Source organism: Myxine glutinosa, chromosome 5 (genome assembly GCF_964187855.1).
Source record: "Myxine glutinosa chromosome 5, kmMyxGlut1.1, whole genome shotgun sequence".
NCBI lineage: Eukaryota > Metazoa > Chordata > Myxini > Myxiniformes > Myxinidae > Myxine > Myxine glutinosa.
The window spans coordinates 69,446,223-69,473,051 of record NC_136265.1 but is presented as its reverse complement, the minus strand read 5'-3'; the positions used below and the strand labels follow the sequence as shown (position 1 = coordinate 69,473,051).

Below are 26,829 nucleotides of genomic sequence, written 5' to 3'. Positions count from 1 at the left end.
ATAGTAGTTTGTTTTTTGAGATCAAGTCGAAATATTGTGAAGAAGGTTCCATAATGGATCCGTCCAACAGAAAGGAGTGAGGTGTACAGGACATATGGGAAGGCGATGTATCCTGGGTAACCTTGTATATGGTGAACATTATCCTGGGTAACCATACACAAGGGCGAACTCTTTTCAACAAACATCACAGGATTATAAATAATGTCCCAATAAAATTGCACAGGGAAGCCAATTGACATCCTCATTTGAAGGATGGCGTGCTTTGAGATGCGGTCCTCTTGTTGGCACGGAACCGAGAAGGCAGGTTAACAAATGAGCCATTCTGCCTTTACTGAGCCTAAAACACCAGATCTTTCCCAGAGGATTTCCATCCAAGCACAAGCTGGGCTCCACACATCTCAGCGTACAAGTCATCGGTATAAACTCACAAAACTCAGCTTCTCGTTTCTCATCTTTGGCGATCATGAGTTGATCCTGGAACCTCATCCTGCGCATCTCGCCCAGAAGGCGTTCGGCTTCAGACAGTTTTCTGTGGAAATCTTTGGTACCGTGACTGCTTCCAGGTTGCAGGCTTTCCTCCACCCAGTTCACTCTACCAAGGAGTTCTGGAAAAGAGCAACGGTACAGAAGGGACAATAAAATACTAATTTTAATCAATAAAGTATATATATATATATATCAAGTAGACATAATTCAACATCGCGACGTCGACTTATCGGCCTGCACCCACATTATTACATCATTATACATACTTGTACCAAGTTTGATTTCAATAACTTCAGCTGTTCTCAAGCATCACATTTTTACCTGACATGACCTCTGACCTTTGACTCTTGATGCCGAAATCCACTCAGTTCATCTTTGCATCATAATATACATTAATACAAAGTTTGGTCAAAATCCCATCACTGGTTCACAAGTTAGCTCGGTAACATAATTTTTACCTGACATGACCTCTGACCTTTGACACCTTGACCCCATATTTTAATCACTTTATCTTTACATCATTATACATACTTAGATCCGTTCAGCCCTTCTTAAGTTATCGCAGAAATGAAAACCTATCAAGCAAGATAAAGAAATACATTTTCACTTCATTAGCTGACATTACCCTCACCAGAAATACGTGCAGTGACCTTCGATATCATTGTCACCACACCAGTGACCTTTGTGTGACTCTCCAGAGCTGAGGATTTGAGTTGCTCAGCATTTTCTGCTGTACCATTGGCCTACAAAAAAGGAAGATATAAATACGAGTATTTAACATGAATGCAACTAACGATGAAAAACAATCAACGAACACGTGGACAATGATTTACGCACACCTTATGTATCAAGCGTACTAAAGTACGCAATCTGGTGTCTGTCTGTCTGTCCGCAATACATTCGGTCATTACTTATCCAATCCCAACCAAACCTAACAGGGAGGGGGGGAGGGGGGGGGGGGTAAGGGTAGCACGAAAAAAATTATAACCACAAACGTTTCAGTCAACTCTGCCCAATGTACGATTACCTTTTTAAACAGCCGCTAATAAACTGGCAGAAGTTTGGAGGAAGCTGGACATGTTCAAGGCATTCTATGTTTAAGGAATCCCCCACTAGTCTAGTAGGAAGACTAGGTCCCCCTGCACCCCCCGGAGATATACTTCTAATCAGTGTTTCTAGATTGGAAAAAATGTGTAGAAAATGACTAGCTATGGCCCCAAGCTGAAAAAATGTCCCACATACCATTTTTATGCAAATTACTGCTGCCATTATCAAAAAAACGATTTTTGACATATCTCAGCCAATATTGCAGATAATTGAAAAATGAAGGTGTCTAGACCCATGTTTTGAAGGGCATAGATCATGATAGAACTATTCATAACATGATTACATGTGTCTATGGTATACTAGTATGCATATTAATGCTGTAATTACAAAATAATCAGTTTTACAAATGATAAGGATACGTTAATCCCAGGCACAGCCCAGGCCACAGCTTCCGATGTATCTGATGAAGAGCCAGATGTAGTACTCTTGCATCGTAGTGGCATAGACTGTGTCATTCTCTGCTGGCGGTGTGAATGATGAGCCTTCAGGGAACTTCGGGCCAACGCGAGTAAAGTGCAAGGGTGGGAGAGTTTTTGGTGTGTCGACCTTCAGGCTACGCTGTTGTGACCTATTGATGGTAGGTAGCATTCGGTCCTTGCTGCTCTCGAACCCGGGCTTGACCTCCTGCACCATGATTCCTCCAGCACTGTTTACAATGTTGCTGCCGTGCACACTGGTAGTGGTTTTATTCAAGTTGTCCCACTCACAGTGGAATACAAGGTTGCCCTCTCCTGTCACAATTTGTGGTGTACGATAAGTTGAGACTTCATCCAGGACCTTGGCGAGAGCAGTTTCCAACTCCAAGGCGAAATCGTAGCTCTCAGAGTGTCCAAGCCTGTGTAGTATTGTGGTGAGCTGTTTGCTTCGGAACAGGTGCCTTACAGTCACACAGAGGAGAATGTGCTTTGGTAACTTCCATTTTCCATCTGACACTGCACGGCACAGATCTTGTCCAATGGAGAAGACCAGACGCTTCACCTTTTCTGTCTCGATGCCCTCCTTGCCAGTCATTAGCACGCTGAGAAAGCGGACAAGGTCTGGAGGTAGGATGTCTTCAGGATTGAGCTCCATGTCTTCAGCTGTTGGTGGCCATGGTTGGTCTTTACACTCTCTGAAAGCCTGTAGAATACCCTGGCGAAGTTGGAGGGCAACATTTTGGTTCTTGTTTGTGCTTCCGAGTGTGAATGCTCGTGCGAGAGCATTGGAAACTGTTATGTTTGAGCTGTGCACAAGCCAGAAAGAAATGACATCACATTTGTCATGATCAACCTTCGTGAAGTGGATATGCTCCTTGATTGGGTCATTCTGTAGGCGTTTCAGTAGTTTCTCTGACCGATAATTTGAGTTCTCATATCCATTCAGTTTCAGTTCCTCGACATAGAGCAAGCGCAAGGAAGAAAGCTGTAGAACTTTATTCTGCTGGATGACCTGGGTTTGAATGTGTTCCAGTACTGAGTTGAATGCCTTTTCATGGGCGGCTGACATGCAAGCCTGCTCCTTTGGTGCTTCGGCTCTGTGAATCGCACGCTCATAGTTGTAGAATGCTGTGCGGAAAGCTTTAAAACATGACGGATGGTGTTTGGCCTCACATGCAAAGAGGTCTTTGTTTTTCACCTTTCGATGGAGTCGATAGAGACCCATTTTCTCAGCCCGTGTTTCGATTTGCTCCCATGCATTTTCTTTGTTTTTAAAGGATGGGAAGGTTGTAGGCCTCTCAGTATTGCGATGAGCATCTTTGGTCTCAACTTTCTCACAAAATATACACTCTGGCGGGAAGATGGGTTCAGCAGAACCTCCTGGTTTACGAGGAGAGTGATGCCATGATGAGGTTGATGGCCCTGGTTCTGTATCATCTCCCAGACGATGAAAGTGGCGGACAAAGTGCTTATAACACTTGCTGTGATATCCTACTCTTTCTAGGTCATCAGGAAGAGTTGCCGGGATCTGATCACATACTGATTGCATACGACATGGGGAGTCATGCGGTTGGTTGAGACGTCTATCCCGGATCTTTTGAAGCAGTTGCAGTTTTTCTGAAGCAGATCCTTTAATTTTACGGAGGGGCGTGAAATCCCCATGATCAGACATGGATGGTACATGAAGGATGCATGTAGGAGGAGAGCTTTGGGCTGCAGGTTCTACACTCCGTTTTCTTTTGGGCATGCTTGCTGTCGATGTCTACCATCACTGTTAAATGACAAATAAGAAATCACGAATGATGTTAAAAGTGCCTGTGAAAGGAGGCTCTGAGTTTTCAGTGAGGTAACAGAGGTTCTGAGTCATGTTCTACACTAGGGTACTTTTTAGCTGACTAAACCATGTTTAGTGGCATCAAAAGTGCTAATAGCTAAAACATCTAAATTCTTCCACACTAACGTTAGCTATCTAGGCCAATGAAACATTGTGCTAAGTTACTGTAGCTAGCTCAGCTGTCGTGCCTCTTTCTGGTTCAATTCATATACAGAAGTCAACAGATATGTCTCATGTTTGGCATTAACAAAAGTTTAAGTTACACCGACATTAGGAACATACTGTACATAGATGAGGCTAGCTTTAACGTTAGCTAACATGGTGCTAGCTGGCTCAGCTGTTATTCTGCCTGTTTATGATTTCATGCAGAAACTGAAGTCAAGAGTGTGAGTAACATTATAGTTAGCATCTTACCTGGCTAGATTGGAGGATGAATACCAAGAACAACACACAGATGGAATGGAAGACTGAACTTTCAACTGAGGTATTCAATAACATCAACGTTACCAATTGATACGAGCGCGCGACATTACCAATTGATACGAGCGCGCGAGCGCGCATGTTACATGGATGGAAATGTAAAATGGCAGCTATAGCAGCACTAATTTGGATCTCTAGTCTGTCATTTCTGCACTGTGATTGGATAACATAAAAAAATATGTTTGGGAGTTAACAGCAGGAGTTGGTAGATTTTACGTGGGCTGGGTGAGAAACCTTTAAATAAGCAAGTGAAAATCTCTCGCAATACAAAGTCAATGGTGGGAAGAAAAGTTGAGTGGTACCAATGTTACTGCCAATGTCCCGCCCCTATGCAAGACTCAGGAGCATCTTGTTGACATTTAACCTTGAAAATACCTGGGTTTAGACCCCTTATGTACCATGTTAAGTTATCTGCAGTATTAACGTATCCTTATCATTTGTAAAACTGATTATTTTGTAATTACAGCATTAATATGCATACTAGTATACCATAGACACATGTAATCATGTTATGAATAGTTCTATCATGATCTATGCCCTTCAAAACATGGGTCTAGACACCTTCATTTTTCAATTATCTGCAATATTGGCTGAGATATGTCAAAAATCGTTTTTTTGATAATGGCAGCAGTAATTTGCATAAAAATGGTATGTGGGACATTTTTTCAGCTTGGGGCCATAGCTAGTCATTTTCTACACATTTTTTCCAATCTAGAAACACTGATTAGAAGTATATCTCCGGGGGGTGCAGGGGGACCTAGTCTTTTTTTTATAATGGCAGCAGTAATTTGCATAAAAATGGTATGTGGGACATTTTTTCAGCTTGGGGCCATAGCTAGTCATTTTCTACACATTTTTTCCAATCTAGAAACACTGATTAGAAGTATATCTCCGGGGGGTGCAGGGGGACCTAGTCTTCCTACTAGACTACACAGACAAACCGATCAGAGCCATCTTGACTTGCTAGGCCTCTCGGTAAGCATCAATGATCTTTTCCTAATAAAGGTCTTATGATGAATCCCAATGCTTGTGTGATTCTTCTGTCTAACTTATTATTCTGTCCCTTACTTCCCAATTGTGTTCTTTGTTTGATGCATAACCCAATCCCTAGTGGTTGTTAGCATTGTATGATACTCGCCCGAGGGAAATTTGGAGTACATTGGACGTACATGCACATTGTATGGTGTACAACATGGGTGGTGTATCGGCCAACTCAGTTGACAAGATTTTCGTGTTTTTTAGGTTTTAATAAAGACCAGACTTTTCACTTTCCTTCTTCCCGGTCTGCAGCAGTTTCATCAAGTCCTCTTTACTTTCTGCCAACAGAGTGGTATCATCAATATACCTGAGGTTGGTGATACATCCCAGCTACAGCCTGTAATCCCGACTCCAGCCTCTGTCATCCAAGTATTTTTCATCAAAATGATTATAACCACAGGTGAATCGGTAAATTCCATCCAGTGATAATAGTATAACGATAATAATATGAACACAGATGGCTGACAGGATGGCCTAGACCTATGCACATTCTCTTCCAAGCTGTCTAGCCTGGGTTTAAATCCCGACCCAGCTATACACTGTCATCCCAGTGTTTCATTGGCAGGGTGATTCATTATCAGATGGAAATTCCTCGGATGGACACACACAAGCGACGTGACACACACAAGTGATGCGACACACACACAAGCGACGTGACACACACACAAGCGACGCGACACACACAAGCGACGCGACACACACAAGCGACGAGACACACACACAAGCGACGTGTGACACACACAAGCGACGTGTGACACACACAAGCGACGCGACACACACAAGTGACGCGACACACACAAGCGACGCGACACACACAAGCGACGCGACACACACAAGCAACGCGACACACACAAGCGACGCGACACACACAAGCGACGAGACACACACACAAGCGACGAGACACACACACAAGCGACGTGTGACACACACAAGCGACGTGTGACACACACAAGCGACGTGTGACACACACAAATGATGCGACACACACAAGCGACGCGACACACACAAGCGACGCGACACACACAAGCGACGCGACACACACAAGCGACGCGACACACACAAGCGATGCGACACACACAAGCGACGTGACACACACAAGCGACGCGACACACACAAGCGACGCGACACACACAAGCGACGCGACACACACAAGCGACGTGACACACACAAGCAACGCGACACACACACAAGCGACGCGACACACACAAGCGACGCGACACACACAAGCGACTCGACACACACAACATGACTCTGCACACACAACATGACTCTGCACACACAACATGACTCTGCACACACAACACAAAACTCCACACACAAGCAACACCACACACCATGATGCACACGCACACACACACACACACACACACACACACACACACACACACACACACACACATACACACACACCACACACAAGCACCGCTACTCACATAAGCGCCACTACTCACACAAGCAACGCTGTACATCGTGATGCCCACACACACAACACGTAAACACACACAAGCGCCACTACTCACACAAGCAACGCTACGCACGGTGACATCCACACACACAAGCGCCGCTACACACCACGATGCCCACACACACATACACAACACGTCAACACACCCAAGCGACGCTTCTCACACAAACGACACAACACACACAAACGCTGCTACTCACACAAGCAACGCTACTCACACAAGCAACGCTACACACCGTGACACCCACACCCACAACACGACAACACACACAAGCGCCACAACTCACACAAGCAACGCTACTCACACAAGCAACGCTACACACCGTGACACCCACACACACAACACGTCAACACACACAAGCGCCACTACTCACACAAGCAACGCTATACACCGTGATGCCCACACACACAAGCGCCACTACTCACACAAGCCACGCTATACACTGTGATGCCCACACACACAAGCACCACTACTCACACAAGCAACGCTATACACCGTGATGCCCACACACACACACAACACGTCAACACACACAAGCGCCACTACTCACACAAGCAACGCTACGCACTGTGACATCCACACACACAAGCGCCGCTACACACCACGATGCCCACACACACACACAACACGTCAACACACCCAAGAAACGCTTCTCACACAAACGACACAACACACACAAGTGCCGCTACTCACACAAGCAATGCTACACACCGTGACACCCACACCCACACACAACACGACAACACACACAAGCGCCACAACTCACACAAGCAACGCTACGCACTGTGACATCCACACACACAAGCGCCGCTACACACACAACACGACAACACACAACGCGACAACACACACAAGTGCTGCTACTCACACAATCAACGCTACACACCGTGACACCCACACACACACACAGCACGACAACACACACAACGCGACAACACACACAACGCGGCAACACACACAAGTGCCGCTACTCACACAATCAATGCTACACACCGTGACACCCACACACACACAATGCGACAACACACACAACGCGACAACACACACAACACGACAACACACACAACGCGACAACACACACAAGCGCTGCTACTCACACAATCAACGCTACACACCGTGACACCCACACACACACACAGCACGACAACACACACAACGCGACAACACACACAACGCGGCAACACACACAAGTGCCGCTACTCACACAATCAATGCTACACACCGTGACACCCACACACACACAATGCGACAACACACACAACGCGACAACACACACAACGTGACAACACACACAACGTGACAACACACACAAGTGCTGCTACTCACAGAATCAATGCTACACACCATGATGCCCACACACTCACAACACGTCAACACACACAAGTGCTGCTACTCACAGAATCAATGCTATACACCATGATGCCCACACACTCACAACACGACAACACACACAAGTGCCGCTACTCACACAATCAATGCTACACACCGTGATGCCCACACACTCACAACACGACAACACACACAAACGCCGCTACTCACACAAGCTCCGCTACTCATACAAACGACACAACACACACACACAAATGCAATGAAAAGACAACACAAGGATAAGAATACGGATCACCACCTCTGTGCCCTATCCCGATCACAATGTTTACAATTACCAAGATGGATCAAGAAATGTTTCAGTTGTAGAATGGTCGCTCAAACACACTCGATGGTACCTTAGCAAAGAGGTTGTCCATCTTCAGGGGAAAACGCTGCATTTTACGTCCAAGGTCTTCCAGGTCATTCTGTTGCTGTCGTAGTATATGCTCTGATCTTGACGTGGAAAACTGCAAATAAGAATTACAATATGTTGGACATAATCAGCAGAATGGGTGTATTTTACAAAATGTACCATGGTTCCGTACTTTGATCCAGGTCATCTCCAAATTCATCATCCTTCCACTAAACCACCTTTGGCAAAGGTGGTGGAAGAATGCAACATATGCAATGGTCCTCATAAAACATAACATACCAAAGCTCAATTCCAGGACCTTCATGTATACCGTAATACAGTGGCAGGAGCATAACAAACCACAGTACAGTACAAGAAGCAGAACATATAGTACAGTACCATGAGTATAACAGCGCAATGTGCTTGGGAAGAAGTGGTAATTGGTGTTGTAATTATCACGTTTGTGTTTATCATAATTGTCATACTTTATTATCATGTTCGTGTTTGGTCATGTGGTTAAAGAGGGAGTATTATTACGCAATGGTCACATGTCCCACAGAGCATGGAACATTGGAACAATGGAACCCCGCTGTCAGTTGCCGATAAGGGGAGGGACCCCGCTATGACTTGCCGGTAAGGGGAGGAACCCTGCTGTCACTTGCCGGTAAGGGGAGAGACCCTGCTATCACTTGCTGGTAAGGGGATACACCCCGCTATCACTTACCAGTAAGGGGAGGCACCCAGCTGCCACATGCCGGGAAGGAGACGAACCCCGCTGTCACTTGCCGGTAAGGGGAGGGCCCCGCTATGACTTGCCGGTAAGGGGAGGCACCCCGCTATGACTTGCCGGTAAGGGGAGGAACCCTGCTATGACTTGCCGGTAAGGGGAGGAACCCTGCTGTCACTTGCCGGTAAGGGGAGGCACCCCGCTATGACTTGCCGGTAAGGGGAGGCACCCCGCTATGACTTGCCGGTAAGGGGAGGCACCCCGCTATGACTTGCCGGTAAGGGGAGACACCCCGCTATGACTTGCCGGTAAGGGGAGGCACCCCGCTATGACTTGCCGGTAAGGGGAGGCACCCCGCTATGACTTGCCGGTAAGGGGAGGCACCCCGCTATGACTTGCCGGTAAGGGGAGGCACCCCGCTATGACTTGCCGGTAAGGGGAGGAACCCTGCTGTCACTTGCCGGTAAGGGGAGGCACCCCGCTATGACTTGCCGGTAAGGGGAGGCACCCCGCTATGACTTGCCGGTAAGGGGAGACACCCCGCTATGACTTGCCGGTAAGGGGAGGCACCCCACTATGACTTGCCGGTAAGGGGAGGAACCCTGCTGTCACTTGCCGGTAAGGGGAGAGACCCTGCTATCACTTGCTGGTAAGGGGAGACACCCCGCTATCACTTACCAGTAAGGGGAGGCACCCAGCTGCAACATGCCGGGAAGGAGACGAACCCCGCTATCACTTGCTGGTAAGGGGAGACACCCCGCCATCACTTACCCCGCTATCACTTACCCCGCTATCACTTGCCAGTAAGGGGAGGCACCCTGCTACCAACCTGCCGATAACGGGAGGCACCCCGCTGTCACTTGCCGGTAAAGAGGAGGAAACCCGCTGTCACCTGCCGGCAAGGGGAGGAACCCTGCTGCCACATGTCGGTAAGGGGAGGCACCTGCTGCCATTGAGGGTATGTGTGCCTGATGACGTTCCTCAGTTGGGTGCACATTGAGCACTGTAGTCACACCAAACAGTTGGTTAGAGTTGGGTTCATAACCCAGACTGCTTTTGGTTTGGTGCAGAATCTGCCAAATTGAGTTGGAGCTTCAAGGAGAAGTATTACTGAGTGGCAAGTTCAGGGTCAGACAGTGACAGTCATGAAATCAGCTGCAGTTGCACTTGTCTTGGTGCACAGGGGCAGACATCGGTCGAGACGCATGGAACAAGCAAAAATGGCACGTGAGCCGCTCATATAAGGGCAGTGAACAAGCTCGCCGGTGGCCATCATTGCCCTCTTAGAGTTTATGTTCATTTATTTCCTAATACTCGCTCCAGCAATTGTGACTTGTTCTTTTGCAATCCTGCCTTCCCTGATCAAATACCTATTTTCGCAATCAGATCTTTGGCCATAGCAGGTGTATTCTATTTATAATCAATAAAAAAGTGCTTTTTGTGTTGGGATTCATGCCACAATGCCACATGCTCACTCCCAAGTAGTAATTCAATAGATATTCTTGTGCATTTGTGAAAAATAATTGCCATAATCCTCATCAAATTATCGATGGAAGCATGGAGTTACCTTTATGTTTGTCATGTCACAAGAAAATAATGCCAGGTAGCAAGAGGGCAGTCTATTGGTCAGGTCAGTCTTTTAGGAGTGCCATTGGTAACATGTGACCCAGTGCTACCTGCCACATGGTCGGGTTGTCGACGACTAGACAGAGAGCTAACGGCCATCCAGTAAGGAAATGGTGTCTCCTAAAAAAACACCCATCCGGTTTGGACCGGTTCAAGTCATACCAAAGACTTAAATCATGGTACGTCCAGCTTCTTTGCTTGAAAAGGATAGAGCACGGACAATCCCCATTGGTTGGCATCCATGGGAGGAGGAAATTCTTCTGAAGGAAATGCCCTGCTGAGTACGGTGAGAAAAGCAGCGCCATTGACATGACGTCGCTGGTACCCAGAGTATACCAGGAAGTGACGTTAGTGACGGTACTTCCCCCAAACTCAGTGGCTGTGTTAAGTGTTTGTCTCGTCAGTATGTCCTTTGACATTGGGTTTGAGTGGAAGCAAAGCTCACGTCCACGGTTTAATTCGGCCTATCGTCATCAGCAATCTTGACGGTCAAGTCCCAGTAAGTACATGGCCATGCACCGATTGCATACATAGTAAAACATAGCAATACAGTGCCAGGAACATGGCAATAGCACAGTAGTACAAGGACAGCTGCACAATACCGTGGGACCTCGCTATTCGCGGGGGACACGTTCCTGGAAAATCCGCGAACAGCGAAACCGCGAATAGTGGAGCATTGTTTCAATGGAAAGGGGGGGGGGGGGGGGGAGTAGGTTCCCAAGTCGTGAAAATCCGCGAATAGAGAGGACCAAACCACGGATGGCGAGGCAAAATCCACGAATGGTGAGGCAAATCCAGAGAATGTCAACAATAATCCGCGAAGGTCAATGAAAATCCCACAAATGTATGCTGCGGCATTGTTTCAATGCCCCTGAAAAACCGAGAATTCACGGAGCACGGCCGCGAATAGGGGGAAAAAACCGCGATTTTGCGGAACACGGCCACAATTAGAAAAAAAACCGTGAATTCGTGGAACACTTTTCCGTGAATAGAGAAACAGGGCGCATTTTATCACCCGCGAATACGCGGAATCTGTGAATAGTGGAACCGTGAATAGCAGGGTCCGAATGTACTTAGAAAAGAAAACGTGAAAATATTTTTTGTTAATTTGTGTGTTTGGCTGCAGCACACCTGCAGAGCCGAGGCGGAAGCCTTCATGGCGTCGAGCTGATGATGGAGGTAAAGGCTCCCATTGATATCTTGCACCTGGTGACGCGTCGTCTCCAGGCTCCGCAAGAAGCCGTTGATGTCTTCCATAATAACAGTGACACAGTTGTCACAGGCTGCCGAGCACACAGATTAATTGGTAAACTGAACATTACCAGCCAGAAAGCAAGCACTCTGTGGGTATCAGGTGCGAAAGAAAAATGAAAGTTTGTTTTGACAAATGGATTTGATTAGGTAACTTACCTGTGGTTCAATTCCATGGATTTTTTTTTTAAATCACCTAATAGACACAGGATTCTGGTTCAGTTGGCCCTTATTTATGTTCACCTGACCCAACATTCAAAAAATTTTCATACCTAGTAAAGCGGGGTCCCACGGTATTATTTATGTTCACCTGAACCAACATTCAAAAAATTTTCTTTCGGCTTCTCTTACTGTCAATGGCCCATTCTTCCAATCCCACAACTTCTACATCTCTCGCCACTGCATCCTTCGATCTGGTCTTTGGCCATCTTCTCCGTCCATCTTGCAGTCCCATCTCCATCACTCGTCTCACCACATACATTCACTCTCTCCTCATCACATGACCATACCAATTTAATCTCTTCTCAGATACTTTATTCGATGTTTCCACAATCCTCACTAACCCCTGATGCACTGGTTCCTAATCCTGTCCATCCTTGTCAATCCACACATTCATCCACTATCCACATCTGATTTGTATCCAGTTTTTCTGTCCTCTTTCCTTGAAGTTGTCCAAGTTTCCGCACTATATAACAAAGCCCGTCTCACAACTGTCTTGCAAGTTCTTCCTTCCAGTTTCCACGATACTTTTCAATCGCACAGCATTACACTGCACTTCCTCCAATTATTCCAACAAGAACTAATCCGTTGCTTAATTTCCATTCCCATATTTCCATCTTCTGTCACCACTCACCGCAGGTACTTGAAGCTACTCACTTTCTCCACATCTTCACCAATAATATTTACACTGCCAGCCTGATCCTCTTCCTTAGGTTCAAACTGACAATCCATATATTGGGTTTTTGGTCAAGATACTGATCCTCATATCCCTATCTTCCAGTGATTGTCTCCATTTCTCCAGATACTCAACAACAACAACAACAACAACAACAACAACAGGCATTTTAAGGCCATTTTCCCTGCAAGAGCAGGGGTTAGCCTTGCGGGCCACATCACAATCTTCTCCATTTTGCCCTATTTTCTGCATCTCCCCTTGTTAACCTCCTTGCCCGCATTTCTTCTTCCACCATCTTTAGCCAAGTCTTTCTCGGTCTTCCACGTCCTCTACTTCCTTCTACATTAATTTCCATCACTCTTCTCAACCAGTCACTTTCATCCTTCCTCAACACATGACCAAACCATCTCAACCTGTTTCTCTTCACAGCATCCATCACAGGCTCTATACCAATCATCATTCATCAATTCATCTCCAGATTCTCAGTTATATTAAAATCATCCATGCCACATAGCTCAATGTCATCTGCAAACACCATTGACCATGGCACTTCCTGTCTTACTTGCTCAGTTGGAGCATCCATACAATCAGGAAGAGGAAGCGGCTCAGTCTCAATGCCTGGTGTAATCCAACTTTAACTTCAAAACTCTCACTTTTTCCCACAATGCTTTTTACCTTTGTCTGACATTCCTTATACATGTCCTGCAAGAGGTGTACATACTTCTCAGGAACTCCACTGATTCTTGCACATCTCCATACCTCCTCCCGAGGTACCCGGTCATAATCCTCTCTATCAATAAATACAAACTTTACGTCACTTTGATCTTCCTGGTATTTCTCCATCATTTGTCTCAAAACAAAAAGGGCATCCATGGTGCTTCTTCCGGGCAAAAATCCAAATTGACCTTCATGGATTTACACTATTTTTCTCAATCTCTGATCCACGCGCCATTTGAAGAGAGGGAAGGGATGGAAGGAGAACGTACTCCAGAGACAGACTTAACAAGGTGCCGCCAGGTTTTAGAGGATGGAGACAAGTTTGAAAGTTCATTCTTGAGGTTGGACAGATGTTGTTTTCTGTCTCACCAGAGAGTGGACACAAACTTGTTGCGGACTCTTTGGAATGCACTGAGATTGGCTTCGGTCGGATTTGCCTTCCAGGAAGAGAAGGCAAGTTGTGTCAGAGCAACTGCCTCACCACAGGTTTCAGTGTAACATGGACAGGAAGAAGGGTAGGATAATTGAAGTACCTTCTTCAACAACACAGAACCTTGCCTAATATATAAAAGGAGCTCGGTCGCGGTTTGCCTGCGTCTGTGTCCGTGCGTTAGTGCATGCATCCAGCCGTCAACGGGCCTTATATCCTAGTTTTCTCCAACTGCACTTTCCGTGTTTTCATTCCTCTACCAAGTTTCTTTTCCAGCATCCTCCTTCCCGATGATCTTCTCCACACTTCTTCACCAGTTTTCCTTCACACATCTGCCGCCAGGTTCGACCAGTCTTCTACTGTGTGTGTCACAACTTCTTGAATTTCTCTCCACCTGGTCTCCAAATTTCTCCTTCACTTCCAGATCTTTGAGCTTCCACCACCTGATGTTCTGTCTAACTCTTGTCTTCTGTGGTTTCATTGTCTTTCCCATCAGTGCTCCTTGTTGGGTGGTCAGGGCCTCACATGGGAAGACTTTGCAATTATTTGCAATCTGTGGTGCATAACAACTGACTATGGTCCACATTTCACCTCCGATTTATAGATTTACTTCAACAATTCTGTCGCTAATTATATCCAGTGATTATATCCAGTGATTATATCTAATTATATCCAGAACCTCCCCTACCATTCCACCTTGTCCTTCATTTATTGACGTCGTACAACTCCAACACCACTTCCTCTTCCATCCTGTTCATGGTGATAAACACATTATTCCGAACGAACTTCCCTTCTCTTCCCTTCTTTCTCCCCTCCCCCACATTATGTACCTTTCAAAGTCCAGGCTCACCAAGGCTGTATGTCCAACATCCAGGCTGACTGCAAAGTCTTCTTCCTCTTTCCTCCATCTGCAGAACCACTTTCCTGAAGCTCTTCTATCGCACTCTTCCCTCAAAGGTTTCAAGCAGGCAGTGCACTGCAATCTCATGTCATCCCCCATTTTTACCCACAATCCTTATTACCCCCATTAACCCTTCCTCGCCCCAATGCACGTTGCTGTTTCTGAACCTCCTTTCAATCCTCCCTTCCTGCTCAATTATTCCCTTGCTCATTGTTGCTCCACTCTCAGTTCATAGTCATCACTTTTTGATCTTCCACGGGCCTCCATCTTGCAGAGGAAAAAGAAATCATCTGATATCAGCCTCTAATATCCTTGAGGTTCTCAGTACATCATTGCGCACAATAACTTGGATTTCAAACTCACGTGTAAATGTATGACAGAACAGTGTTTCGACTCTCAGTCACATTACTCTTCCGTGAGCCGAAATCTTGTATAAAAAAAATAAAATAAAAATAAATTCTCACTTTACTTTCTCTTCTTAAATTTATTATTTCCTAATTTACACACCATCCCCTCCTCCATCACCACCACTCGTACCTAATATGCAGATTGTCTTCTCTCGAGAGTAAGTAAGCGTAATAAGTTGTTTGTTTAGCAACAGGTGTCAGGAAGAATACATTAAAATGAGGCATAAAAAACTGGTGTGAGCCAGGGCAGCACGAGTGAGCAGAGTGGGACAAATGAGGGTGTGTAGGAAAGCTTACTCTGGCAGACGGAATGCTGATGGTGCAGCACAGGTACTGGCACTGCCAGGGGGTTGGCACAGCGGTTGCAATGCTCCCCTACCATTCCACCGGCACAGGTACAAGTACCATCTTCTGGATTACAGTGTCCTGTGTGACAGTTGCATCCTGAAAGCACAGAGAACATGCATGTTGGATGTGCATGCGTTGGTGTGCATTTTAAAAACAAATAATGCCCAAATCACTGGAGACAACTTTCAGGTTACATAAAGGAACACATTTTTAATGATATGCACAATGTTACTCAAGATTATATTTCAAGAACCTCGTGTGCTCATGCCGCACGTCTTCCACTGCCGAGTACAGAGCGGTAAAGTCCGGCCCATTACAGAAGAGGAGGTACAATTAATTCTGCACTTCAGCAACTTATTGACGACATTTGTATATCAAGGTCAACTTTATATATATTTAAATCTCAACATTTCATCAACTCCATATATATATATATATATATATATACTGTATACATAAATAAATTGATATCAACAAGATTCAAACTTGGGATCTGCAGTTCTGCTGGTGTACGAGTTAACCGCTGAGCCATATGGTCAAACGTCATTGCGCGTGAAGACAAAATGTATACACTAAATGTACATTGTATAATGTCGTCTGCACGAAAGCAAAAATGTGGATGTACAAATTGACATTTAACAGTTCTTGGGCCTACACAGATGTTCAAAATCAGGTTCTAGCTCTGGTTCCAACCCCAATAATAGCCTCGAGTGGCCACCCGAGGCCAGCAGACGAGCACGTACTTTAATGGAACACACAGAATATGAAAAATCAGGGTCTTACTCTGACAGCCGCTGAAGTGGTAGTTCCAGAACCCTGGGAGGCAGTGGTCACAGTTGAGGCCTGTCACACCAGGTTGGCATTGACATTGCCCGTTAATGGCATCGCAGTGGATATTCATGGATGCTGAACCACACTGACATGGTTGGCAACCTTGGCAACTGTGGAAGCCAAAGTAGCCATTCTGCAAGTATGGACAGGTACATATCACGCGATTTAACTGACATTATCTAACATGTAACCTCAAAAAACAAAACAAGAAAGCATCTGAAAATGCAAAGCCCCTCGCGTCCGTTTGTATTCAGACGTCTTCTTCTTAAATATGCTCAAAATAATGAAAAGTCAAAAAGAAAATTTGAAAATTGATGATTTTATGCAGCCTTGACCTTTGAGCTTTTGATCTAAAAAAACAATTGACTCCGACCTTTTGATTAGTGAAGCAATTCAGTAACCTGATATGTAAATTCCTTAAATTTCTGGGCAATCAGGTGAAAATGGGTGATTTTATGCAATCTTGACCTTTGACCTTTTCATCTAAAAAAAACAATCAGCTGCTAGCTTTTGATTGGCGAACCAATTTAGTGACCCAATATGTAAATCCTTAAAATTCAGGTCAATTTGATGAAAATTGATGATTTTATGTGACACTGACCTTTGACCTTTTGACACAATTATTAATTTGTCTTCTCTGTATTATCATAATAAGGCTTTGGTGAAAATTTGATGACAATAGCTCAAATGGTAAAAAAAAAGTTACGGCCTGGACAACACACACACACATACATACATACATACACACAAACACACACAAACACACACACACAAGCACACACACACACACACACACACACACACACACACACACACACACACACACACACACACACACACACAAAGAAGTGATTGCAGAACCCCATCCCCTGCGCAAAAAAATCAACTGGATCGATAATATTGCTTGAAATGCAGTTATACATACGCATACCAACACGACATATTGAAATTTTTGTCTCTCGAAGGGGGAAAAATGTCCCAGAATATTCCATCAGAATTTTCTCTGCAGCTCTCAAAACAAACGCGCATGATCCTCAGATATGTCACAACAAGGATCCAGGAAATATTGACTGAACTCTCTTTCTTGGCAAGTCTCTTGATAAAGATTGCTCACGAACACTGTTGTACTGGAGGCCTTTTTCTTGTAAAGTTTAATTTCTCCAAAGCAAGAGTGACGGGTCTATAATCTGTGTTTGGATTTGTTGACAGTGTGAAACAGTTTCGGCATCAGTTTCGGCATCAGACAGTTTCGGCATCAGATCAGATCCCTTTTATGTTGCATTTTTTTTTTTTTTTTTTTTGTATACAAGATCGAGGCTCGTGAAAGAGCTAACATTAATCAATAATCACACAAAAAGTCAAACCGACACACAAAACACAAAAAATAAGGGGAGCGGCAGACAAGATGGGGAGAGAGCGGGAAGGACACAAACACAACATTTGAGAGCAGGGACATCGGGAGAAATGTGGGAGGGGGAGGGCTTTGGGGGAGGTGGGAGATGTATAAAACATATAAACACTGCAAGGACTTCCAGGAAAGAAGTTGGAATTTCAAAAAAACCATTTATGGTGAGCTCTCCCATTTTTCATCGCTTAGCGTACCAAAGTTCATTTGGAATGCTGCGTTTCACAGCTGGATGTTGTTCCTATACTGCTGTTCACGGCCTCCTCTAAACATGAGTATGTCATCCTATCTCAATGAGTATGTGTTGTTACGGGTCAGTGTGGATGTCCCATCAAATGTCAGCTTGTTCCCTTCTGTGTGTATAAAAACTCCTCATCCCTCCATTTTAACCCATCTGTCAGTCTTGACTTCCTATTACAAAACCCTGTGCTCAAAGTGTGATGGAGTACGACTCTCTGCTTTGAACTCGACCGCAGTTTCTCATCTTCCCTATCGAATGTGCTGCGAGCCAAATCCCTCGGACTCACAGGGTCTGCTCTTCATTTAGCATCGACAGGTTGCAGGTATCAAACAATCTTTCTCCTTCGGCCTTTTCTACTCTCTACCAAGACCCAGCTTCCAAGGTCACACAAGCCCATCCAGAAATCCACACCCAAGTCAAAGCTTTCCGCTCACCTCCACTTCTTTGTCCACTTTTTCTTTCCCTTTGTGGAATCCCATCTCTGAATTTGACCTCTTCTGCACTTCTTTCCATTGCTTCTGAGAATGTATCCCATCACGACCTCATGTCGTCTCCCACACATACCCATGAGTTCTTCTACTCTTATTAATCCCGGCCTGTACCTTCCGTCTACCTGAAATATCTGCTCATGGAAAACCACATGCGTGCCTCCCTGGTCCAACAGTTCCTCTCCGCCCCATCACAGGTTTGTTGACCTCCCTATGTCATTCAGCTCGAGCCTTGACCTGGCTCTTTATTGGGGGAAAAAAGGATTTCAAAATTATATAAATAAGATGTAGTACTTTGGCTTCTGTATTTAAGAAAACCCCCATGCTCTTTCAGCAGCACATTTATGATTATAACCTCAGAGGTTATCCCTAACAACCTCCAGCGCCTTTGATGCCATCGGGAACCCAGCCAAAATGTGCCCACCAATTGAAAACAAACGCCGAGGCACAGAAAAGGCTGCCAGATGGCTGCCAGAAAGGCTGCCAGAACCAAAAGGCTGCCAGAACATCAACAAAATGTCAACATGGTGGAGGGGAAGGAGTGGCTGGGGTGGCGGGTGGATTCGCATGTTGGCATTTTTATACCACGCAATCTCAAACATTTGATGATTGCATTGCACGCATCGCTCTTTGCCAGGAAATAGATGTTGACGTCCGACATATTCTTTTTGCTGCAAGTATTCTCACGACTCATTCAACTCCGACTGTTAGCACAACTTTACGTGCCACAATTGAGCATCAGGTTCACCTGACGTCGGAACTCGCAGGTCTTTCATTATCAACAAAAACTTGGTGGAAGTTGATCAAGTCAATTTTTGGAACAAGCTCCTCAAAATTTTCCTTTTGTGGAAACAATACCTGCACCCATTGTTCTCCGCCTAAAAACATCGAACAGGACGTGAGCTTCCCTCCTGCCAAGGTGACGAAATTTCTAGCCGATCTTACTCCACCGCTACTTGTCCCGACGGTGTTGGTGTCCCAATTCTCAGAAACGGTGTATTTGCCTTGTCTACTGCTCTCTTCTTTTTCATGCTTCTTGCTCACCAGGAGCGGGTTGGTGGCTTTTTATTATTTATTTTACAGGCTCTATTCTGGTCTTGCTCACCTTGCCCTGCCACCAATCATCCCAACATCTGCCCCTGCAATCACACATGATCTGCCAGAAACACTTCCTTCTTTTTTTTGAGTCTGCTCCTCATCGCCACTTCATCGTTTCTCCAATTTCCACGAGTGAGTTTTACTACATATGCTCAGACAATGTTTCAACTTCCTGCAATTCCTCTCCTAATGTTGAGGTGCGCCCGATTGGTGTTGTCCCACTGTTTTCCCTTTGCTCCATTCTCTCTGTCGATTCCTCGGTCCCCGTTGTTCTGCTCCATCAACAAGCCGAGCTCCCTGTATAATAAAATCAAATTAAACTGCAGTTGTGTTGTCCTTCGCGAAGAGTAGATGAGTTATCATCGGCACCATGGACAAATTCCAAATTCCTACCCCGACCTGATTCGAACGCCATGCCTGGCCAGCTGGTTCGGGAAAAATTTGGGCCAAGCTTTCCACAGCCAACCCCACAAGAACATGGGAATAATTGTGGCCGTTAAAGAGGAGGAAGAAGAAAGCCATATAGTTAGTTGTGAGGCCACCTGTAATGAACAGATCTGCAATATACTTGCACTTCACCACACAAGCACTTTCTGAGGAGATGGAAATTCCAGAGGTATTTATCACCTGACAGCGATCACAGTGTGGCCCAGTAACACCTGACCTGCAGGAACAGTCCCCGGTGTGCTCGTCACAGCGCTGGCTCCCACACACGTCACACGCACATCCTGCACCCAGAATGCATCATGACCGGTATATGACACCAGAGTGAGCCTTGCTCATGCACCTTGATCCATTTTACAGTTGGTACAAATTGCAAGTTCAATTATGCAGACATATAGCTTTGGTGGTATTTTTGGAGAACAGACCGCACCAGGATCCCCAAAAAATGAATTTTATTGAAACTGCAGCGGTATGGTGCAAACAAATCAGGCTTGGGCTTACAGTCCGTTCTTTAACCTTGTTGATTTTAATGAGAAAGTGGCCATACCAATAATAGTAATCTATCTATAATTCCAGTAATCTCTGTACGTCTGTACGTCTGTACGTTTGTCTGTGACCGCTGTTTCTCGACAACTACCGGTCCGATATACTTGAAACTTGCCAGGTATATTGCTGGGGACCCGAGGATGTGCCTTTTCAAGGTTTGAAATTAATCGGACAAGTACTTACCGAGCTATGGCGATTTAGCCGTTCGCCGTTCGCTTTGCCGTTGCGAATGGACCAAACCATTCATGTAAATAGAGGGGGGGGGGGGGGGTTCTGTGGTCGTTCGCTTTGGCTTTGCGAATGGACCAAACCATTCATGTAAATAGAGGGGGGGGTTCTGTGGTCGTTCGCTTTGGCTTTGCGAATGGACCAAACCATTCATGTAAATAGAGGGGGGGGGGGGGGGGGGTTCTGTGGTCGTTGCGAATGGACCAAACCATTGTTTTTTTTTTTGCAGTTTTTTTTTTTTTTGCAGTTTTTTTTTTTTTGCAAGGAACGGGCACCCACGTACGGGCACGTCCTAGCTTATATATAGTACGGGCATGCCCTAGTAATAATAACAAGAAGAAAAAGACATAAAACGTCATAGTCCCGTGGTGGGTTGGGGAAATATTGCCGTGGTTTTAGCAATTTTGCTGTACGGAGTTAAAGGCCATCATTCAGCCGTTGGGCTAGCCTAGCGGCTAGGGTGCCAGCTTAGGATCCCAAGGATCCTGGGTTCGAATCCCGGTCGATCGCTGAATTAACGCCAGGGGGGTTGACTCAGCCTGTCATCCTTCCGAGGTCGGCTAATTGAGTACCAGTTCACTGGTAATTCCCTGCTTGTCGTAAAAGGCGACAAAAAGGGTTGGCGGCAGGAAGGGCATCCGGCCGTAAAACATTGCTTCAAAAAGGGGACTAAAAAACAACAACAACCACGGTCCCCGAAAAAGGCCAACCCCCGCTTTGCGGGGAAAAATGGCCTCTAAAGGTGTTTTTATTTTATTTTATTCAGCCGTCTTTGGTCAGATTAAGAAACAAAATCTTCTGCATATGTTTACTCCTATGTATTGTCTTTGTGCCAAGTTTGAACAAAATCGGTCCATGCATGTCAAGAAATCGTTGGCGACATGTTTAAGTAACAAAATGGCCGCCAGTCGGCCATTTTCGATCTGACCTCGAAAGAAAATAACGGGCATATGTAAGCTATCATTCATTATCTGTGTGCCAAGTTTGAAGAAGATCAGTAAATGTATGTCCAAGCAATGGTTGAGGACGTGGTCAATATCGGTTTTTTAACAACTAAAATGGCCGCCATTATACCAATTGACCATCTTTGAGCAATCACAAAATAAAGTGAAGTGTACGTATATGCCGTCTGAACGACTACATTCTGGATAATAAACTGGACTTTCTCTGTCTCACTGAAACCTGGCAACAACCACTGGACTACTTCTTACTCAACCTCACTACACCCAATGGATATTCTTACATCAATAAACCACGCTCGGAGGGCCGAGGTGGTGGAATTGCCGTAATACACCGACAGGACATCAAGACCAGCCTCATCTCCATCTCATCTGCTCCATCATTTGAACACCTGGCTTTTAAACTCTCTGGTCACACACAGTCAGTCATGGTTGTCGTCTACCGCCCTCCCAAACCACACCCATCATTCCTGTCTGACTTCTCTTACTTTCTGACCCAGCTCTATTACCTCTCCCCCTCAATCCTCCTCCTCGGTGATTTCAATATCCACATGGACTCCACTGACTCCACAATAACCACTGACTTCACTGATTTACTCACCTGCTTTAACCTCACTCAACATGTCAACTTTCCTACCCATAACCGTGGTAACATTCTGGACCTTGTCTGCTCTACTGGATTAATTTTGCACCATCTCTCTGGCTCCAACCTCACCCTCTCTGACCACTTAGCCATCACTATGACCATCAACATCCCCACCACAGCACCAAGGCATTATCGCACTATCAATTTCCGTAAGCTAAACGCTCTTTCACCTACCTCATTCTCATCCACCCTCTCTGAAAAAATGTCCACTTCTCCCTTCGCTGACCTCCACACCCCTTCTGATCTCACTGACTACTACAACCACACTCTCTCCTCCTGCCTTGACCAGCTTGCGCCTATAAAAACCAAAACAGTTTCTTTCACCCATTCTGCTCCCTGGTTTACCCCTGAACTCCGCCTGATGAAAACTCGTGCTCGCCAACTTGAAAGACTCCGCAATAAAACAGGTCTCACAATTCACTCCCAAGCCTACAAGGACCACCTACAACACTACAAAGATGCCCTCTCCCGTGCCCGCTCCGCCTACTACTCTCAAATTATCCACTCTGGCTCTAGAAACCCAAAAGCAGTCTTCTCTACAATAAACAAACTCCTCAGCCCCCTGAACACCACCACCCAGTCATTCACAGTAGACAACTGCATCTCCTTCCTTTCATTCTTCCAATGCAAAATTGACAACATCTACAACAGCTTAACCACCACCGAACCCGCTCCCCCTCAAACCACCTGCCCCCCCTTATCCTGCCAACCCCTGTCTCAGTTTTCCCCAGTCTCCCCTACTGACCTCTCGGAACTCCTCATAGGAATGAAAACTGCCACCTGCACTCTTGACCCCATCCCCTCCAGCTTTGTCAAGGCCTCCCTTCCTGCTCTCTCTCCACTTATCACTGCAACAATAAACTCCTCCCTGTCTACAGGCATCGTCCCACCATCCCTCAAAATTGCTGCTGTTACCCCCATTCTGAAAAACCTAGACTCAACCCTGACACCCTAAATAACTTCAAACCCATCTCCAACCTACCCTTTCTGTCAAAAGTTTTGGAACGCGCTGTAGCCACTCAACTCAAACATCACCTCTCTGCCAATAACCTGTATGAAACATTCCAATCTGGATTCCGCTCCAACCACAGTACTGAAACTGCTCTCCTCAAAATCACCAACGACCTTCTCCTCTCCTCTGACGCCGGCAACCTCAACATTCTCATCCTCCTCGACCTCAGCGCCGCCTTTGACACCATCAATCACACCATCCTCCTCACCCGACTTGAAACCACCTTTAACATTACCGGCACTGCCCTCTCTTGGATTAAATCATACCTCTCTGACAGACGCCAGTTCATCTCCATCAATAACTGCAAATCCCCCACTACTCCCCTCCCCCAAGGTGTCCCCCAAGGTTCAGTTCTTGGCCCCCTCCTCTTCATCCTGTACCTGTCCCCCCTTGGTCACTTAATCCGCCGTCATGGTCTCCAATTCCACTGCTTCGCCGATGACATCCAGCTTTTCATCTCCACCAAGTCCATCTCCACCGCCACCCACTCTATCCTGACAAACTGCATCACTGAAATAAAATCCTGGCTTCAAATCAACTTGCTCAAACTTAACTATGATAAATCTGAAATAATCATCATTGGCCCAAAAACGCTCACCAAATCCACCCATAACTTTTTTTTTTTGTATACAAGATCGAGGCTCGTGAAAGAGCGAACATTAATCACACAGAAAGACAAACCGACACATAAAACATATAACATCGGGAGCGGTAGACAAGATGGGGAGAGAGGAGGAAGGACACAAACACATTATTTTGAGAGCAGGGACCGAGAGACATGGAGACATCGAGAGATCTGTGAGAGGGAGAGGGCATTGGGGCAGGGGGCATGGGAAGGGGGGGGGGGGGGGTGGGAGAGGTATAAAACATATGGACACTGCCAGGACTTCCAGGAAAGAAGTTGGAATTTCAAACAAGGTGGATCTGGGGTGAATTAGTGGGGGTAGAAAAGATCAAGGTTTTGGATGGGGGAAGATAAGAGATGGTGGTGAACAGCTGTTTTAAAGACCTGGAGGGACGAGTGGGATTGAAGGGAGTGAGGGAGTTTGTTCCAGAGGCGGGAGAAAAGAGGAATGAAAGAGTGAAGGTGAGCAGAGAGCCGAGATTTCGGCAGTTTAACCATCAGAGGGTTGCTGGCAGATCTTGTGCGACCTGTAGGAATATTTGGGGGACAGAGCACAGAGAGCTGGGGGTGCAAGGCCGGAGAGGAGTCGGTAGAAGACAGAAAGACCACCTACCTGCCTGCGGTGAGTGAGTGAAAGGCCCTCAGAGATAGCTTCATCGCTGGAGATTACAATAATTCTGAAAGCTTTGGTTTCGACAGCGTGAAGCCGAGCTAGGTGTGAGGCAGGAGCACCGGCCCATAGGGGAGAACAGTATTCCATTGAGCTGCGGATGATAGCCTTGTATGTGGTGAGGAGCTCAGGTGTGCCGAGGAAGGACTTCACACGACGGAGGATGCCCAGTCGGCGACTGGCTTTGGAGGCCTGCTTGGAAATGTGGTTTTCCCAAGAAAGATCATGGCAGATAGTGAGACCCAAAAGCTTGAGCGACAGAACTTCTTGGAGAGGATTGTTGAGAAAGTAGATGGGAGGGTTGTCCAGTCGATCTTTTTGGAGAGACATAGTAGGAGTGTGAGATTTGTCAGGATTGAAAGACATGTTCCACTTGTTTGACCAGTCTGTGATTTTGTCCAAGTCTTCAGAGAGTGAGGAGGCTGCAGACTGCCGATCTGAGGGCAGAGGAATGGAGCGGCAGAGAGTGGAGTCATCAGCAAAGAGATAGAGAGGATTTTCCAGAGAGTCGGAGAGATCATTGATAAAGACCAGAAAAAGCACAGGGCCCAGAACACTGCCTTGGGGAACTCCAGCCTGAACAGGAAGGGGAGTTGAGAGAAATCCATTCAGGGCCACACGTTGACTACGACCAGAGAGGAAGTCCGCAAGCCATGCATGGAGATTTCCATGGATACCATAGGAGGAGAACTTTGCCCTCAACATCGACGGTTTCCCAGTACCCACCTCCCATCACATCCGGAATCTTGGCATCATCTTTGACCAAACCCTCTCCTTCGACAAATACACTAAACCAATCACAAAGACAGCCTTCTTTCACCTGAAAAACATCGCCCGTCTCCGTCCATCCCTCTCCTCCACAGCTGCAGAAACCCTCATCCACGCCTTCATCACCTCCCGTCTGGACTACTGCAACAGCCTCCTCTATGGTTCACCCTCAATAATCACCAATAAACTCCAATACATTCAGAACTCCGCTGCCCGTCTACTCACCCATTCCCTGACCCGTGACCACATCACCCCCGTCCTTTACAAGCTTCACTGGCTCCCCATCCCCCAGAGAATCCAGTACAAAATCCTCCTCTTGACCTACAAAGCCCTCCATAACCTGGCCCCATCCTACCTGACTGCCCTCCTCTCCAGACACTCTCCCACCCGCAACCTCCGCTCTGCTGGTACCAACCTCCTGACCCCCCCCCTCCCCCATCCGGACCAAATTCAGATCCTGGGGGGACAGGGCCTTCTCCATCGCTGCTCCCACCCTCTGGAACTCACTACCTCACACCATCAGAGACTCCTCCTCACTCACCACATTCAAAACATCACTCAAGGCCCACCTGTTCAACACTGCATTCAACATTTAACCCACAGCATTTAACCCCTGACTATCTCTTCTCCTTCTCCTTCCTTTTGCTTTGATTATTTACCTATTGATTTTTGTCTTTTTGCACTTGTTTTCTGTACTCTGTCAAAGCGCCTTTGGGCTTCTTGAAAAGCGCTATATAAAATAAATGTATTATTGTTATTATTATTATTATTATTATTATTATTATTATTATTATTATTATTATGTGCTGTGCAAGTTTGAACAAAATAAGACCATACATTTCCGAGATATGGTTGTGGATGCACGAACGCATGGACGGCCGGATGAGACAAAATCCATAAGTCCCTGTTTTGGACTAAGTTCAACGGGGGCTAATAATAATGGAAATGGTGGGCTTAGCTCGATTGTGATAGGAATAGTATGGACTGTGTGATCACGTAACTTAGCTTACTCTTGTAAC

General features: G+C 46.0%; 1 protein-coding gene across 2 annotated transcripts in view; it reads right to left on the bottom strand.

Annotated features, from left to right (window-relative positions):
• Positions 1–26,829, bottom strand: part of LAMA5 (laminin subunit alpha 5) — a 347,753-nt gene that overhangs the window by 62,766 nt on the left and 258,158 nt on the right. For both annotated transcript variants that reach the window (XM_078778157.1, XM_078778158.1), the window contains 7 exons: positions 20,540–20,640; positions 16,633–16,813; positions 15,799–15,945; positions 12,032–12,183; positions 8,552–8,662; positions 1,118–1,229; positions 429–605 (listed from right to left, as the gene is read on the bottom strand). In XM_078778157.1, the coding sequence (XP_078634283.1) occupies positions 429–605; positions 1,118–1,229; positions 8,552–8,662; positions 12,032–12,183; positions 15,799–15,945; positions 16,633–16,813; positions 20,540–20,640 (981 nt within the window). The remainder of the gene's footprint in view (positions 1–428; positions 606–1,117; positions 1,230–8,551; positions 8,663–12,031; positions 12,184–15,798; positions 15,946–16,632; positions 16,814–20,539; positions 20,641–26,829) is intronic.